The sequence below is a fragment of the Triplophysa rosa genome, linkage group LG8 (assembly GCF_024868665.1).
Source record: "Triplophysa rosa linkage group LG8, Trosa_1v2, whole genome shotgun sequence".
Taxonomy (NCBI): domain Eukaryota; kingdom Metazoa; phylum Chordata; class Actinopteri; order Cypriniformes; family Nemacheilidae; genus Triplophysa; species Triplophysa rosa.
In genome coordinates, this window is record NC_079897.1 from 22,457,803 (window position 1) to 22,474,666 (window position 16,864).

The window sequence follows — 16,864 nt, forward strand, 5'->3', positions numbered from 1 at the left end:
CCACCCTAGTGAAACTCATAATGAAAACCTGATCATTGTACCTAAACACATACCAACAAATAGTAAACTGAAAAGAATTTTTAATTGGTCTCTTAATTTTCCAAACCCGTATATGTGTACAATATATATTATATATATTTTATCTTTATATTCTCAGTGCCATATAAATCACACTATATATTTCGTTCACATTCTTTTTGCTAAACTACAGTTTAATGAGAAGTTATTTAGAAATATTTTAACTTTTTTTCAGTTATCCAGTTCCATCTAACACCTCTGTGAATCAATTAACTAATTATCTTTTATCACTCTACCCATTAAATCAAATAAACGCCATACTGTACATAGAAATATTTGGTGCATTTTCAGTGGTAATTTACACCAACGCCCTGGTACATTTCTGATCCTGCTAGACACAATAGTGCAATAAATCTTAGATGTCCAGTAAGCGTATTACTGTGACACTCCAGGGTTCACATTGTTCTCATACAGGAGGAAAAGACTCAGTGGGCATGTATCCTGAGATTGTTTCAAATGTGTGTCCTCTGTGTGTGTGTGCGTGTGTGTGTGTGTGTGTGTGTGTGTGTGTGTGTGCGTGTGTGTGTGTGTGTGTGTGCGTGTGTGCATGTGTGTGCGGGTGTGTGTGTGTGAGAGAGCAAGCGCTCTCAGAAATCCTCATCATGGGAGATGTGTCTGTGCTCTTCCTACACAATGCTTAAAGCATCCCCATAAATAAAACCAGATGTCTTCAATATGTTTTGAAACGGAGAGCTGTGAATTAGCCTCGCCGTGTCATGTCAACAGTTGTGAGGGTGCAGAGTTTTTATATTTTATAAGTTGACTGGTTTTATGCTTACAGCAGGATGAAGATGGCGGAGAGCTGTGTGGTCCTGTTTATCTTGGGCTGTCTGTGTGGACCATCATTGTCTCTGGATCCTCGAGATCCAAACGTCTGCAGCTTATGGGAAAGGTAAGAATCATCCGCTCTAGTGCAGAACTCCAGCGCCAAATACAGCGATCTGGTCCACTGCATGCTGGCTACCAAAGCTCTACAGCAATGCCTGTAACAAAACAACAAAGAAAATAAGCACTTGTGTGGTAACAGTTTTATTGCACTAAACATTTGGAAGGACTGTGGTTCTTTCTATATAGCGAGTGGTGCCAATTTTACTGTAAAAAAGTACTGGAAGAAATGTGTCACTATGGTACGTTTAAAGAGGTGCACATTGTGCTTAAACACCAAGGTCATATGTTCGAATCCCAACGAACACAGAAACTAATACATCTGCATAAAAGCATCTGCCAAATGCATAAATAACGTGTGCACAACGGTTTCCAAACTCAGATGTTTGTTTCTTTCTAGTTTTACCACTTCAGTAAAGCAATCCTATGCTCGCCCGTTTGACCAAGTGTACGAAGAGACCTGCACTGAACCCTGGAGTGCGAACAAATGTACCCGACACAGGTGACAAACACTCACACTGAAGCATCACAGTTACACTGAGTTGACAAAGACTAAACTCATGCATGCATTCTAAAACCTTTATCCAACTGAGCCGCTGAGGTTTTTGGTCACTGATGGGACTGTTTGGTTTGGCAGTGGAAACCGCTTTGGGTCCAAGTAATTGTGATTCTGGTGCGCATAAGCACGCTCCCTTTATTATAACGCTGGCGTGAAAACTCGCTCTCCCTGCCGGTCTTACGGCTGTTCCCAGAAGGCTTTTTAAGTTGCATAAAAAGTGCATAGACTGTTTAAAACAGTTCTGAATATTATACTTTTATGGATTAAAGATGCCAAAAGTTGATTCAGGATAACTACTGAATCAGAGGTCTGAGTGGCTTCATATTCAACAAACTGATATGTGATAATAAAATAACAATTGCTATGGTGTGGTCTTGTATTAAGCTCTTGAATTGTTCCTGGTGTAAAGTAAAGGGTGTTATTAAACTCCTGTCTGTTTTTCATTCCCTCTCTCTGTCTCACTCCAGGATCACTTATAAAACAGCATATAGACAGGTGGTGAAAATGGACTACCGTAGGAGATATCAGTGCTGCCGTGGGTTTTATGAGAGCAGAAATAAATGTGTCCGTAAGTATTCAATTAAGGTTTTGCTAAAGTTTTAACTGTGGTTGATTCTATGAAACAAGAAGCCAGAAACAGTATCCTCACAAGGAGAAAGAAAAATAGATCTAGAAAGCCACTGGATATTTGTGCATTTCAAAAAATGTTTTTTACTTATTCACATAGTACATGTATTTGACTCATTTGTTTACTCATACATGCATGTACATTTGTATAAAATATGTTTTTAATATATCATTTTGTGTTTATTATTTCTTTTCCTGCTGTGTGTGTAGCACGCTGCACAAAAGAGTGTGTCCATGGTCGATGTGTAGCACCTGATCGGTGTCAGTGTGAGAACGGCTGGCGTGGAGACGACTGTTCCAGCTGTGAGTTACACACACACACATTACTCTCACTGCGACACACCATAACACACAACTCATATGACTCATATTCTCTTTTTCTCTATCACACTCACACACACACACACAGTCTCATATGGAGTGAAGTTTCATTAGCGAGTGCTGTGGTTTCATTTTTAAGCGTGTTGTCATCTGTTAGTGTTACTGCACATTTTTATTGGGCCCCATTTTCCCTGTTTTTCCTTTTCCCTCTTGTTTTCTTTTCCCCTGTGCTCCTCTCTTTCTCTCCTTCACTCCTCTGCTATGCTTTAGTGTGTGTATGCATTATGAAAACAAAGAGTTTTGCACAGCTGAAGTTGTAATGCCCATACAGTTACGCTTTTATCCAAAGCGACTTACATTGCATTGTATTATACATTTGTTTCTGACTATGTGCAATCCCCTGGGGTCGAACCCATGACCTTGGCATTGCTAGTGCCATGCTCTAACCTCTGAGCCACAGGAAAGCCCATACCATCTCTAATAGTTTTTCTTGGTTGAGTTTACATTTCTTCGTACTAAGATTGACTAGAAACAACACATCCGTCTAATCACTGTGAAATGTGCCATTTCCATCTTCAGGAATACGAATTTCCTTGATTTTTCCCCTACTTTCTCTTGCAATAATAGCTTTATGTACAATCAAAACATACAATGATTTCTAAAAACAAACACTTTGGTTGGAACTAGACATTAACTCTGTCTTTTTTTTTGTGACACAACACGAGATCCATGTTTAGGCTACACGTCACCTAATGACCTGTCCAAAGAAAAAAGCAGAACAGAGTAAAATGAGGGAAAGTTAGTCAAACCTTTTGCTCTTCTTCCATAATTAACACATCACATGTTGTGTTATAATGCACACCAGGCTTTGCAAGGATGTTGATATTGAAGGATGAGGGAGTTTATTTAACATGACAGAAACTCTCAGCGGCCATATTGCTCAGTTTGCATGCTGCAAAATGTGATTGTTTTGGAATAAAAACTTTACTAACTTTAATAAGTGACCTTTTAAAAAGTATAATAAAAAGTTAAAAAGTATAATAAAAAGTCAAATATAATAAACCTGTTTACACACCCAAAAATGAAGATTCTGTCATAATTTACTCACCCTCAAGTTGTTCCAAACAAATTCTTTGTCCTGTTGAACACAAAGGAAGAATGTTAGCAACTGACATTTCTGGGACATCATTGATTACCATAGTGAAAAAAACACAAAATTAGGTATTTTGAAGAATTTAGGAAATTACAGTTCTAGGGCACAGTTCTTAACTACCATTTAAATTTTTCATACTATGGTAGTCAATGATGTCCCAGAAATGTCAGTTGCTAACATTCTTTCAAATATCTTTGTGTTCGATAGAACAAAGACATTTATACAGATTTGGAACAACTTGGGGGGGGGGTTCATGACAGAATTTTCATTTTTGGGTGGAGTGTCCCTTTATACACATTACAAATTTCTTCAGTCCATGTTCATGCTTTTTGGAAATGAATTTGCAAAGTTATCTAAAGTAAAGCCCAATTGTCCAATAAATAAGATGTGCTCACATTGAAACATATTGATATCTGCAGGGTTACGGTGGTTTTACTGTAGTACAGTGTCTTCCGGGCTTCTGGATGGATTTTACAGAAATTAATGGAAACTCAAGCCTCTCGTTTTAGTCAGAGGGACGTTTTTCTCTGCTCTGTTTAGGTGGACTGTGAAACCCTATTATTAGCTCGCATTGGCAGAATATGACTTGACACATCCTGAATGCTTGTGCGTTAGGTAGGTTTGTGGGAAATTAGAGAGGTTTGAGGTTTTAAATACACATTTTCTCACTCTCTCCTGAGGGACCAAAGGCCAGAGTACATCAAGTTGCTTTTCCTGCCTGCTAGCAATTCACGCAAAAGCGGAAAACTGAACGTTTAAAAGTTTGGAAGAGAGGTCAACGCTTTTGCAAAATCTTCATTTTGGAATTAGAAAGAGGTTCGTGGTTGCTCACTATTAAGGCAAGGGCTTCTGGGAAAGTGACCTTAAACAGTAGACCCTCAACCCAAAAATATATTTTCTCCTGGGGGCTGGAGAGGAATTTTCTCACATTTCTTATCATTGGGATACATGCTGTTTTGAAACAACTTTCTTCTTTTCTTGTTTTTAACTTTACACAATGTAAACATGACACTGATGTACAAAGAGGGTGAAATTGATCATACATTACGCCCCTTTCAAACACACTCTATTTGTTGTTTACAATCATCATTTGGTATGATCTGTTTAAGGAACTTAAGGGCAAGGGGCTTGGGAAAAGGACTTTTTAAAATAGGCTTTAAGTGTAGTTAAATTCGATGTCAAGACCATCTTAAGTGAGCTGAGAAGTCCTCCTCTTGTCTTTTTTGAGCATGAATTTGCTTATTGTGGGTCAGCTCATGGTTTGAATTGAGACAGCTGGTAAGGTCCGGTTACTAGACTTTGACATGTGATCTAGGGAGCTGGAATCATTTACATCATCGTTTGTCAGAGTGGCTCAGATTGGTCAAACCGCAGGGTTCTTAATCTCAGCCCTGAAGTGAAAAGACAGAACAATAACATCGCCGAACCCAAAATCTGCATAACTCACTAAGGCACAGAAATATTGCACCTTTTTAGTAAATGTACTGTATATATATATCTGCTGGCATTGTTCGGTCTGTTTGCTAGCCAGAAGGAGAGAAACAAATCAACAAAATAGACAATATACAAAATCCAGATGTTCGAAGAAACACAGTGGCCATAAACCTCCACCCTTTAGTGACAATACGATATGACTATATCTGTTCCAGAAGACAAAGTGAGTCCAGATCTAACCTGATTAATGTTCTCTTTCTTGGTAATGAGCTCTTCATCTTGACATCGTCCACATAACCGTGTGCAAATAAATGTGTCTGTGACGGATTCCTGCTCTTTAACCCATAAAGGGTTCGTGTCATCAGTTGAGTACGTGTCGTGACTGTAATCCAATCCCTGTGTGAGCGCTGGCCCAACATCTCTGTGAGGTCCGGCCAAAGTCCCTGGGTAAAATTTCCCATTTGAAACTCATTCCTTTTGTTGATCTCCGTGCAAATCCTCCAGTCAATCACGTTATCAATCCGTTATGCTCTGACGGCCATTGACGATCGGCAAAGCCTCCAGTGTTTTTCACAGATTGCATAGGACCAGACACAATCAGATCACTTTAAGACTATAATTCGAAGAAAACCCTGCTGTGTGTGAGTTAATGTATCTTATTCGTGTATAAATTTAGTGTGCAATGTGTTTTTTAGCATGTGATGCTCAGCATTGGGGTCCAGGGTGTAGGCTGGCCTGCGAGTGTCAGAATGGAGGAGTGTGTGATGCTCTCATTGGATCCTGCCTCTGTCCTCCTGGATATACCGGTGAACACTGTCAGGTACACCGCCACACAAACATTTATTTCAGCATCCAAACCAGCCAACACAGCAACACTGGATCAACCACTTGACTTGGCTTTGATCACTCTCTGATTATCAGGACCCCTGTTCCGAAATGTTTTTCGGTCAAAGCTGTCTACAGCAGTGCCAGTGTGGAACAGGAGGGTTCTGCAATAAAACCACCGGAGAATGCGTGTGCAAAGGAGGTTTTACTGGAACTTTGTGAGTACAAAAAAGATAATTTTACAGAATGTTCATGTCATTTCTGCTGCATTGGAATGAAAAATGTGCCTGATTTTATGTGCCATACAACACGCGTTAGTCTAAAAGCATGTGCTCTGCATATGGCATAGACACATAGTTCTCTGACGTAATGTGTCTCTGATGTGACTCAGGTGTGAGGAGCCGTGTTTCAAGCCAAACCGATGTTCTCTACGTTGCCCATGTCAGAATGGAGGCATTTGCAAAGGAACAGGGGTGTGCGTGTGTCCTCCTGGCTGGATGGTGAGAAGTCTGTGTGTTCATCATTTCACAATAAAAGTCAGAAAATCCCATTTCTGTTTCTTTCTCTCTCACTTTTATGATGAACATTTTGCTGAATTAACCTGAATCTGATTATAAAACCTGGATTGTGCTATTTGAAATGGCATAAATCAGTGTGAAAATTGCCGCCTAATTTGAAGATGAAATCTAGTAATTGAAAACTGAATTTTTAACTGTTTTAAAACTGCATATCACTGCTGTCTGGCAGAACCCTCATATCTCCATTTTTCATGAATATATTTTTTTTTTCAGTCATCATTACTAATGGTCACTTTTCATGCTTGTCTGTGGGTTTTGCAAATAATTCACAGATTAAAAGTAATACAAAGACCAACCTGATCTCACAGGAATAGGCCCTTTTCACAATGATGTCACTTAACTTCCGCCTTTTCACAAAACAGTGTATCATAACATCCGTCTTGCAACAAAAAAGAAGAAGAAGAAGAAGAACTTCGGTTTTGCCGTCATGCAGGAATTTAACAACAGTGGAAAAAAAACTGACTTCAAGTACTTATCCTAGCACCTCGCTAACACAAAAAGAAAACAAAACACGTTCCTTCATAATCAAACAGGTACTGTTCAATGAAGAATTTGTATCCTTTCTCTAGCTTTGATCTTGTCGTTAGCGAAAATTTGTCCGCAAGACGTTTGTGACAGAGCGGGACGAGGGCCGTGAGGGAACTGCGCCGCATCTCTCTCGTCCCTGCTTGTCACAACGTTGTACATCATCTAGCCGTATATTTGTGGCAGATGTGAAAGGGACTTGGTAAACTCCATTCTGAGGCGCTAGCGGAAGTAACTTCTTCTTGAGTTTTACTGGCAGTTGGCAAACCAGCTTATAGGTGCATTACCGCCACCTTATGAACTGGAGTGCTAGCGGAAGTAACGATACACTGCTTCACGGCAGAACGGAAGATGCGTGACGTCATGTGAAAAGGGCATATTCGTAGCTGTTTTACGAGGTGGCTAATCCGTATAAATTCGTACATTGCACAGAAACGTACGATTGCCAGAAAAAAACAATACTGAAGCCCCACCCCTAACCCCGTAACTGGCACGAAAGCAAAGTGTACTAAAATGTACGAATGAGATCGCAAGAATTCACGCAAGAATTCAGATTGTGTTGTATTTTTCCATTCCCTGAAAAGTAGTCGTTTTGGAAATATGTCATTTCCACCCAATGGCAAGATATTCAAAAATGATTACATTTTACATAAACTTGATCTCTCTCTCTCTATCTTTTTAGGGTGCAGTCTGCACTGAGCGATGTCCACCAGGCCGGTTTGGTAGTAACTGTGTTAGTGAATGTATGTGCCATAACGGTGGCCACTGTGATCCACAGAACGGCCAATGCCAGTGTGATGCGGGCTACACGGGAGATAGGTCTGTATGAACCCTCATACTTTACTAAACCTAGATAAATGAATACCATACAGTCCAAAATACTGCCAAATATATTTTAGCGCACAAAACATGTATTCACCTGTGTGTATCTCCTGTAAAGGTGTCACGATGAGTGTCCAGTAGGTACGTACGGTGAGAACTGTAAGGGCGTGTGTGACTGTGCTAATGGAGCCCGGTGTTATAACATCCATGGCGGATGTCTGTGTGAACCGGGCTTTACTGGACCCCGCTGTGACCAGAGAATGTGTTCCGATGGGGTTTATGGCATTCACTGTGAACAACGCTGCCTCTGCAACTCACAAAACACCCTCAGGTGCACACTGTGTTATGTGTAGTTTTTGTATCAGCCATAAATCACAGTTGGGTGTATTTATTGTGTTTCATGGTTGTTACAGCTGTCACCCTCTAAAGGGGGAATGTACCTGTCAGCCTGGGTGGGCGGGGCTGTATTGCAATGAGACCTGTCCACATGGTTACTATGGAAACGGTTGTCTGGAGCCCTGCCTTTGTGTGAACGGAGGGGTGTGTGACACAGTGACCGGCCAGTGCCATTGTGCCCCCGGACACACAGTGAGTGGTTACTGTGACAGTAATCAATACGGCTATGTAATGTAATATCTTTGACTGCTGTAGGTTGTAATATATACTGTGTGTGTTTTTAGGGGCTACACTGTGATAAACTGTGTGAGGATGGCCTCTATGGGAAGGACTGCTCATCTCAGTGTACCTGTGTAAACTTTATAGCCTGTTCTCCTATTGATGGCACATGCTACTGTAAAGAAGGTAAGTTATAAGTGCAGTAAGAAAGAAAAATTAATCGGCAAAAAAAAAGAATTTTCTACTTAGTAGTTTTGTCTTGTTTTTCAGTATAAATGTCTAAAAATTCTTCAATCAAAATACATTTACCTGGGAAGCAAAATAACCTATTAAATTAAAGGTGCAGTTTGTAACAATTTTGCAGTAAAATATCCAAAAACCACTAGGCTAGTGTTATATATTTTGTTCAGCTGCGTACTTACAATATCTCAAATGTTTCCAACTACTTGTAAATCGTGAGAAAATCGGCATTCTAAACAGTGACACGGGGCTGTGCAGTCGCCGGTCAATGGCGTCATATCCGCGTTCCCCTTTGTTACCGCCTTTCATGACGTAGATACCGCTTGACAACAGTGTCGTGGACAAATGCGTAAGTAGTGTCTAGCAAGCCACTAGCTTTTTTTGAGCAGTCACTTATTTATGGACCACAATTATTCGCAACATTTATAAAACTTTACCTCATCCGCTAACATGATTTCTCGTTCCCGTCTGATTGATGGCCATCAGCGGTGGAGTTGAAGACAACAGATCCCATCATTCCACGCTCCTTCACAGCGTCATCAAGCTACGGCATTGTTGTTGTTTTGATCGTGCGTACAAACTGCACCTTTAAGTCTTGTTTAAAAAAAATGTATGCGTAACACAAGAATATATACAGTATATGCCAATAGGGTAAGAATAATAAACCTGAATTAGGTTTGACCTCTTCATCACATACTTAATTCAAGTTAATGTTTCTTACCCCACAGTCAGATATTGTTTCATCTTGTTAATTTAGCTTAGTTAGTAGTGCATTGTGCTAGCAACGCAAAGGTCATGGGTTTAATTCCCAGGGAGCACGTAATTATTCAAATGCATAAATATGTAAATATACAGCCGCGGAAAAAATGGAAAGAATACCATTACAAAATTTTATTTAATCAGCATTTCTAGATGTTTAGTGGCCATTCCAGTCTAGCGTCTGTTGAATTTTAACAAAATCAAACCTTAGGAGTGACAAAGTCATCCAACAGCAATGTGAAAGACTGAAAGCATGACAAGACACATGAAAACTGTGGCTGTGTCTCAATCAGCTCCCAAGGTCGTGAATCAGTATCGTGTACACGGTTCCGGGCACTGGTAAGGTCCATGGCACACTTTTAGATTGGGACACTTATGACTTTATTTTTAAACACTGCTTAAAGTACATATGAGAAACACTTTCACTATTGTGTTACATATACGTGCACACATTTGGTCGGTTATTAAATGTAACTGTAAAGTAGATTGTGTTCCCTGCCTGTCTAGCAATGTGTGTTTATCTTTGAACTAAAATAAAGGTATCGTTTAAAGGTAGGTTTCATGAAGTTTTTTGAGTTGGCTCTACGATTTGGGTTAAACGGCTTCAAAAAATGTCACGTGATTTCCAGTAAGGGAACATAGGAACCATCGATGCTCCCTGGTTTTTGCGTTGCATTGTGGACATTTTTAGGGAACAAAAGTTTCAGTGCATTGAAAGGATTTTGCGAACGAGACAGCCCTTAAAATGGCCGACTCACTGATCAGTGCCCTGCCTACTGAACAAGGGAGCTGATTGAGACGCACCCTGTGATAGAAATGAAGGTTATCATGAAAAATATTTTTGAACTTTTCCTAAATACAAATATTACTGTTGTACTGTGTAAAAGTGAATATGAACACAGAGCATCTTTTCTGATATTTTGACCCGTTTCTCCAGTTTTCATTTTTTGCAAATAGAAACAATATGTTTAATTTGGGAGAAATATTGTTAGTAGTTCACAGAATGAAACAAAAATGATCATTTACCTAAACCAGAAAAATTGATTTTGAAATGGTGTCTTAATTCTTAACTTCTGAAGTAAATGTATCTTGATTTAGAATTTAAAAAATATTTGATAAAGACAAAAATACTAAGAAATTGTTTTTTCTTGTTGCACTGTGTCAGCCATTTAATTGTTTTGTGTCAGTGAGTGCATGTATAAATATATAAACAGACAAAATATTTTGCTAGTCTAATAGACCAATTTGGAGTCGACGTCACGGTTACCTAACTACCAGCTGCGCACGCATATTGCTTGCAGAAAAACAGTGGAAACAAAGCAGCAATGATTGAAACGGAGGAGACAATTCCTTCAAAAACTTGTTTTTGTGTTGTTGAATGTCAGAATAGGAATGGCAAAAATTATGTTATTGTTTCCTATGGAATACCGTCGTTGAATATGCCATTTTAAGCTAAACACGTCATTAAACGAACAGGCTGGACTGACGAAATCATCCGGATCTGTGTTTATTTTATTTCAGGTGAGGTTTTCTATAATCTTGTGTAATTCTCTAGTCGTTATAAAGGCTATCTCTTCCGGGTTTTTCTGCAACCAAGATGCGCGCGCATCCCGAATGTTTACAAACGTATAATTAGCCTATAAACAGTGATGACAGTGTCTGCTGTAGATATTAGAGCCACTGTGATGATTTTGAGAAAATATAATGAAAGTTTGAGAGCATACAAATGGTTTCTAGTACAAGCTGTCACAGAGACCCTTACAATAGCTACAGAACACGTTAACAATGCTATAAAACATCTGTCAAACTATCTTCAGGATAACCATTTACGGCAAAAGCATTTCATCTAAAAATATAAAAACATTATTTTCCCTTCTGTAGCTTCTCCTCTTAATTAATGTTGACTGGTTGGTAGATGTGAGAAAAAGCACGATGTTGTGTGTTTAGGCTGGAGAGGGCCCGACTGTGCCGTCACATGTTCAAAAGGCACATGGGGTCCTGGCTGTAACTTCACATGTCACTGTGCAAATGGAGCGTCCTGCAACCCTGCCGACGGCTCATGCAAGTGCACAGCGGGGTGGAGAGGAGATTATTGTGACGAGACCTGTCCCGTGAGTCAAAGATTTGCTTTAGTATATCATGAAAATGTGTTTGATTCCCACAAACTGAATTTGATATTTGTTGCGTCTGTGTTTGACGTATCTGTCTCCTGAATCAGCAGAAACAGCGTAACTCCAACAGCGAAAGTTATAAATCTGATGTGAAATGCATAACATTGAAAACACGAGTGGTAAAAAAACAGAGTAGATTTTGTTGTAAGATGAAACAGTATTCTTTTGCTGAAAGTTTATGCTGCGTTGCTATCATTCATATAAAGGTAGCAATTATGTCAGAGCCGTATAATCTCACGCTGCACAGTCGGCGTTACTTGATCTTCCCGAGTCAGTATTTCCATTCTGAACTGGTTTTTCACTTAACAGATAGGCACGTTCGGCCCAGGCTGTCAACACAAATGTGACTGTCTGCATGACGAAGGATGTCACAGTATTTCAGGACAATGTCTGTGTTTACCCGGCTGGACAGGTAAGACCTCAGTGACATTTGCAAAGACGATCTAATGAACAAGATATTTGTATTACTGTAGCACATATTAAGAAATTTAAAGGGACAGTTCACCCAAAAAGTTTATTCTGTAGTACAGCAGTCAGTGTTGGGTGTAACTAGTTACTAAGTAATTAGTTACTGTAATTGAATTACTTTTCCCTTGAACAAGTAAAGTAAGGGATTACTCTTATTTTTTCTGTAATTTAATTACAGTTACTTCTGATGTAATTAAACTAAATACTTATAAGTGTAATATAAGTGTGTGCAATAGTGGAACTGACATCACAACGGTCTAACTGACAGTTTAACTTTAAAATCCTTAATGCTTTAATGTATAATTCCCACATTTGTAATACTTTAGTCTGTTAATAATACTACTTTATCTAGTTTATTTGAATGAATTAAAAGAGCTGTTTCATATCTATCCTTGAATCAATTCTAACCAAGGTTGATGTAGGACATAGAAAGTAACGAGTAATAAGTAATTAAATACTTTTTGGAGAGAGTAATGTAATTACACTATTGAGTATGTAATTAGTAACTAGTAATTCATTACTTTTTCAGAGTAACTTACCCAACACTGACAGTAGTCCATTTCAAACAGATCCTAAGACCATCCTTATTTGTTATTTCTCTCTTAATAATTCCTGTAATGCATTTCACTCATTCTAAATATAAATCCGTTCAAGTCCAGTCTGTCTGCTTTGCTTTTCTCTAGGTCTTCGCTGCACGCAGCAATGTCCAGAAGGGACATGGGGCCATCAGTGCAACCAGACGTGTTCCTGCCTCAACAGCGCCCCCTGTCAGGCACACACCGGAACATGTCTGTGCAAACCTGGATTCTGGGGAGCTCAGTGTCAACACAGTGAGCAGTGCACAGCTAGTTCACATTCCTGTCTTTGAGATCTCTCATGTCACATTACAGATGGATAAAACAGTGGTCTTCTCTCTCACCTCTCTGTAGAGTGCAGCGCTGGTCTGTTTGGAGAGAAGTGTAGTCGACAGTGTCCCTCATGTGTCCATGCCTCCTCCTGCCATCACATTACAGGCGAATGTCAGTGTCTGCCTGGATTTACAGGATCATTATGTGAACAAGGTTAGTTATGCACACACAAAACATGCATGGAGTACAAACCTATTTTGTATTACATGTGCATGATGCAAGTTGTCTGATTTTGTCTAGCATGCCCCATTGGTCGCTATGGGAAGCAGTGTAGCAGTGTGTGCATGTGCACCAACAATGCGACGTGTCATCATGTAGATGGCGCCTGTCTCTGCCCACCAGGATGGGCTGGATCAGACTGCTCCTCGTGTGAGTCCCTGCGTCCTACAATCTTCATTTTTGATCAAAAGATGTCATTTTCATATAGCACACATTTTTTAGCCTTTATAAATCAGGTTTTTTCTTTTAACTGTTACATAACTACATCATTTCAACTTTAATATCACAGTTGTTTCATCTTGAGGAGCCTGTGTCCAGATTTCCTGGATGTGATGTTGCAATGCGTTCTCCGTTAGAAATATGTTTTTGTCTCGAACCAGACTCGGTCTCCTCAACGCTCCAAGTTTATTAATCATTTGCCAAATGTCTGTCTTTGTAGCGTGTCCGACAGGGACGTTCGGCACTAACTGCGCTCTGACCTGCTCATGTCCTCCAAACCATTCCTGCGACCCTCACACTGGAGACTGTGTTTGTGTACCTGGACCAGACACGGACTGCAAACCAGGTACAGTGTTAGCCTCCACTTTCAAATAAAGAACTTTATTCAGGGTTGCTGTTAGTTTACTTCTTTCGGACTACTAATTAGAAAGTATAATAATTCTTTTGTAATTACTTTATATACTTAAGTATACTGTACTTGCCTTACACTGACAGAAAAGTCTCATTTGAGCTGTACTTTTTCTCAATATCCTTATCAAGATAGGGAGTTGTAAACAACAGTTTACTTATAAAAGAAGATTTGTGCTACAAGTATTGAACAAGTAAAGTTTTACTATACCTGTAAGTTTACTTGTAGTAGTTGCATTACAAATGTGAAACATAGTTGTAAACTAACTATGTACTCAAAGTTTGCTACTGTTACACTTTAAGTATACTTAAAAGTACACTTTTATAAACTAAAAAGCGGGCCTATTTAGTCTCAAATAGTTTGAAATAATACACTTACTAGTACATTGCAGGGCTGTGCAAAATTCAGAATTTCAGATTTTAATTCAATTGAATGAATTTGAATTGACTCCACCCTACAGGATGTTGAATTGAATTGGAATAGGATTTACAGGAAGTGGAATTGAATTCATTGCAATTCAGAGAAATTCATTCTTATCACATAGCAGTGAGAATGTGATACTTTTAACATACATTTTTCTTCCTAATGGAAGTACAGACACTAACATTAAGCATACATTCCCTTAATGTTGAATAATTAGCAATATCTTCATTTCAAAGTAATCAAATGAAACATGTTTTGGTAAATGCAATTATCATTTATTAAAGTACTTTAGAGGGTAACGTTGTGTCTCGTTGTGTCTCGATATGCACACCAGTAATGTTTTTTATTGAAGGCATTTTATCAAAAGCGACTTATTCTAATTTAATCAAGACATAGTCCTGGCTTAAGATAAGCCTTGTCTGTGAAACTGGGCCTATGTTCCTTATTACTTTCATTTATATGAACTTTTATACAACAAATTCTCAAATATTTAAATCGTCATCTTAAAATAAAGGCTAAAAAAGTAAAAACATGGTCTTAAAAATAATGATTACTCTTATTTAATGTTTGTTTGTGGAATGTTATGTTGCTTTGAACTGTCCATCGTGACACATTACTTGTCTCCTCTACAGTATGTTGATGTCGTTCAGTCGGTGTAATGCGTTTAATCTCGTGTCTTTTGTCAGAGCGGGAGCTAAACATGATGGTGCCTGTGTCTCCGGTGGAGAGAGACTCGTGGGGAGCTATCGCAGGCATCGTGGTGCTGGTGATTTTGGTGGTGCTCTTGTTGGCTATTTTGCTGTTGTATCGTCGCAGACAGCAAGACAAACAGAGCAACACGCCCGTTGTTTCTTTCTCCTCGACCCGTACTGTCAGTTCAGAATATGCTGTGCCAGGTACCCTATCTATCCTAAAGTCCATGTTGTTAGAAACAGGCTACAAATAGTATAATAAAATATCTTATTTGGATATTTCTTGCAGATGTACCGCACAGCTATCATCACTATTACTCAAACCCAAGTTACCACACGCTGTCTCAGAATAGACCTCCACTGCCACACCTCCCCAACAACCAGGACAGAGTCATAAAGGTGAGTACTATGGTTATACTTTGGTTAGTAACATACTCTTTGTATAGAGTGCATAGTATACTAATCTTCATATAGCTAAATAAATATGCTGTATACAGTAAAGCACACGTTTATTTGCAAAGTTCACAGGAAAATGAAATTTACCTCATAATTTACTCACCCTCATCCATCCATCATAAAAGTAATCAACACAACTCTGGTGGGTTAATAAATGTTTTCTGGAGCGAAACAATACGTTTGAGAGAGAAAACAAATATTTTGAGCTTATTTAGAGAGATATCAGAACAGAGACAGCATCAGAAACCAGTTCAAGTATGGTGGGTTGGGGTCTTGTGACTGGCTGTCATACTGTATGATGGTTAAAGAAAGTCATAGGGTGGCATAAGGGGAGTAAATTTGCATTTGTTGTGAACATTTTCTTCACAGAAAAGGCACATATCGTCAGTAGAGGGTTAACTTTGTATGTAGCTTTAGCACATATAGTTGTGGAAAAACTAACAGTCCAATCCAAACTTTGTTTTCAGTAAAATGATCATTTTCTAGTGACATCATTTCCCACGAATTCCTAATGAAAATTGTTTTTATTTGCATAAAATGGTCAAAATAAAAAAGATGCAATGTTTCTAGATCTTAAAGACTGCGAAGTTCAGATTCTTGTTTAAACAACACAATACTACTGTTTTTACATGCATTTTAATTCAAAATATATAAATGATAAAATAAGCCTGATTTTTGATTCTGTCTTTGCATTGTATCTTTCCCATTGCTGTTGGGTGACTTTATGTCATTCCTAAGGTTTGTTTTCAAGCATATTAATCGGACACTAAACTAAAATCGCCCAAATTTGGACTGAAATGGTCTTTTCTAAAGGCAAAACTGGAGTGGTCTCTTCTTTATTTCCATGGCTATATACTGTAACAGAAACGCCTTCTCTGTCTCTTGTGCTTTGGTAGAACACCAACAACCAGCTGTTCTGCAGTCTGAAGAACAGGGAGAGAGAGAGGAGAGGTCTGTTTGGAGCTGACACAAATGCAACTCTTCCTCCAGGATGGAAGCACCAGGAACCAATTAAAGATACAGGTATCAAATCCTATTGGACCTGTACTTTCTTCACCTAGTAAACATTTGAGTTATTTCCTGTTTACTGTGTAAACACGGTCTTCATGGTTTGCAGGGGCTTTTGGGATTGATCGGAGTTACAGCTATAGCGCTACTCTTGGGAAGCACTATAACAAAGGTGAACGTTTCTTATACAGTCTTTCTGTTAAAGAGAGAGGGTTGAATATTTCTCGCGTTATTTATAAAATGTAACATCTGATGGTGTGGTTGCAGATTTAAAAGATTCTTGTGTGGCAGTGAGCAGCAGCTCTCTGAACAGTGAGAACCCATACGCCACCATCAAAGATCTGCCTGGCTTGCCACCGTGTCCTCCAGAGAGCAGCTACATGGAGATGAAGTCTGCGGTGCCCCGAGAGCGATCTTACCCTGAGATCAGCCCGCCTGCCGTGACCTCCCCTTCTCTAGTGTGCAGAGGT

The 16,864-nt window shown here is 39.2% G+C and overlaps 1 protein-coding gene across 2 annotated transcripts in view; it reads left to right on the forward strand.

The window, feature by feature from the left end:
• Positions 1–16,864, forward strand: part of pear1 (platelet endothelial aggregation receptor 1) — a 38,916-nt gene that overhangs the window by 19,767 nt on the left and 2,285 nt on the right. Inside the window, exons 2-23 of one of the 2 annotated variants that reach the window (XM_057339468.1) lie at positions 860–970; positions 1,364–1,465; positions 1,990–2,090; positions 2,360–2,452; positions 5,753–5,877; positions 5,979–6,100; positions 6,274–6,382; positions 7,668–7,804; positions 7,926–8,138; positions 8,221–8,395; positions 8,488–8,608; positions 11,369–11,532; positions 11,902–12,004; positions 12,744–12,890; positions 12,990–13,121; positions 13,209–13,337; positions 13,627–13,752; positions 14,925–15,134; positions 15,220–15,329; positions 16,283–16,409; positions 16,504–16,566; positions 16,662–16,862. In XM_057339468.1, the coding sequence (XP_057195451.1) occupies positions 864–970; positions 1,364–1,465; positions 1,990–2,090; positions 2,360–2,452; positions 5,753–5,877; positions 5,979–6,100; positions 6,274–6,382; positions 7,668–7,804; positions 7,926–8,138; positions 8,221–8,395; positions 8,488–8,608; positions 11,369–11,532; positions 11,902–12,004; positions 12,744–12,890; positions 12,990–13,121; positions 13,209–13,337; positions 13,627–13,752; positions 14,925–15,134; positions 15,220–15,329; positions 16,283–16,409; positions 16,504–16,566; positions 16,662–16,862 (2,917 nt within the window). In that variant the 5' untranslated portion in view covers positions 860–863. The remainder of the gene's footprint in view (positions 1–859; positions 971–1,363; positions 1,466–1,989; positions 2,091–2,359; positions 2,453–5,752; positions 5,878–5,978; positions 6,101–6,273; positions 6,383–7,667; positions 7,805–7,925; positions 8,139–8,220; positions 8,396–8,487; positions 8,609–11,368; positions 11,533–11,901; positions 12,005–12,743; positions 12,891–12,989; positions 13,122–13,208; positions 13,338–13,626; positions 13,753–14,924; positions 15,135–15,219; positions 15,330–16,282; positions 16,410–16,503; positions 16,567–16,661; positions 16,863–16,864) is intronic. The other variant, XM_057339469.1, reaches the window with a different exon arrangement.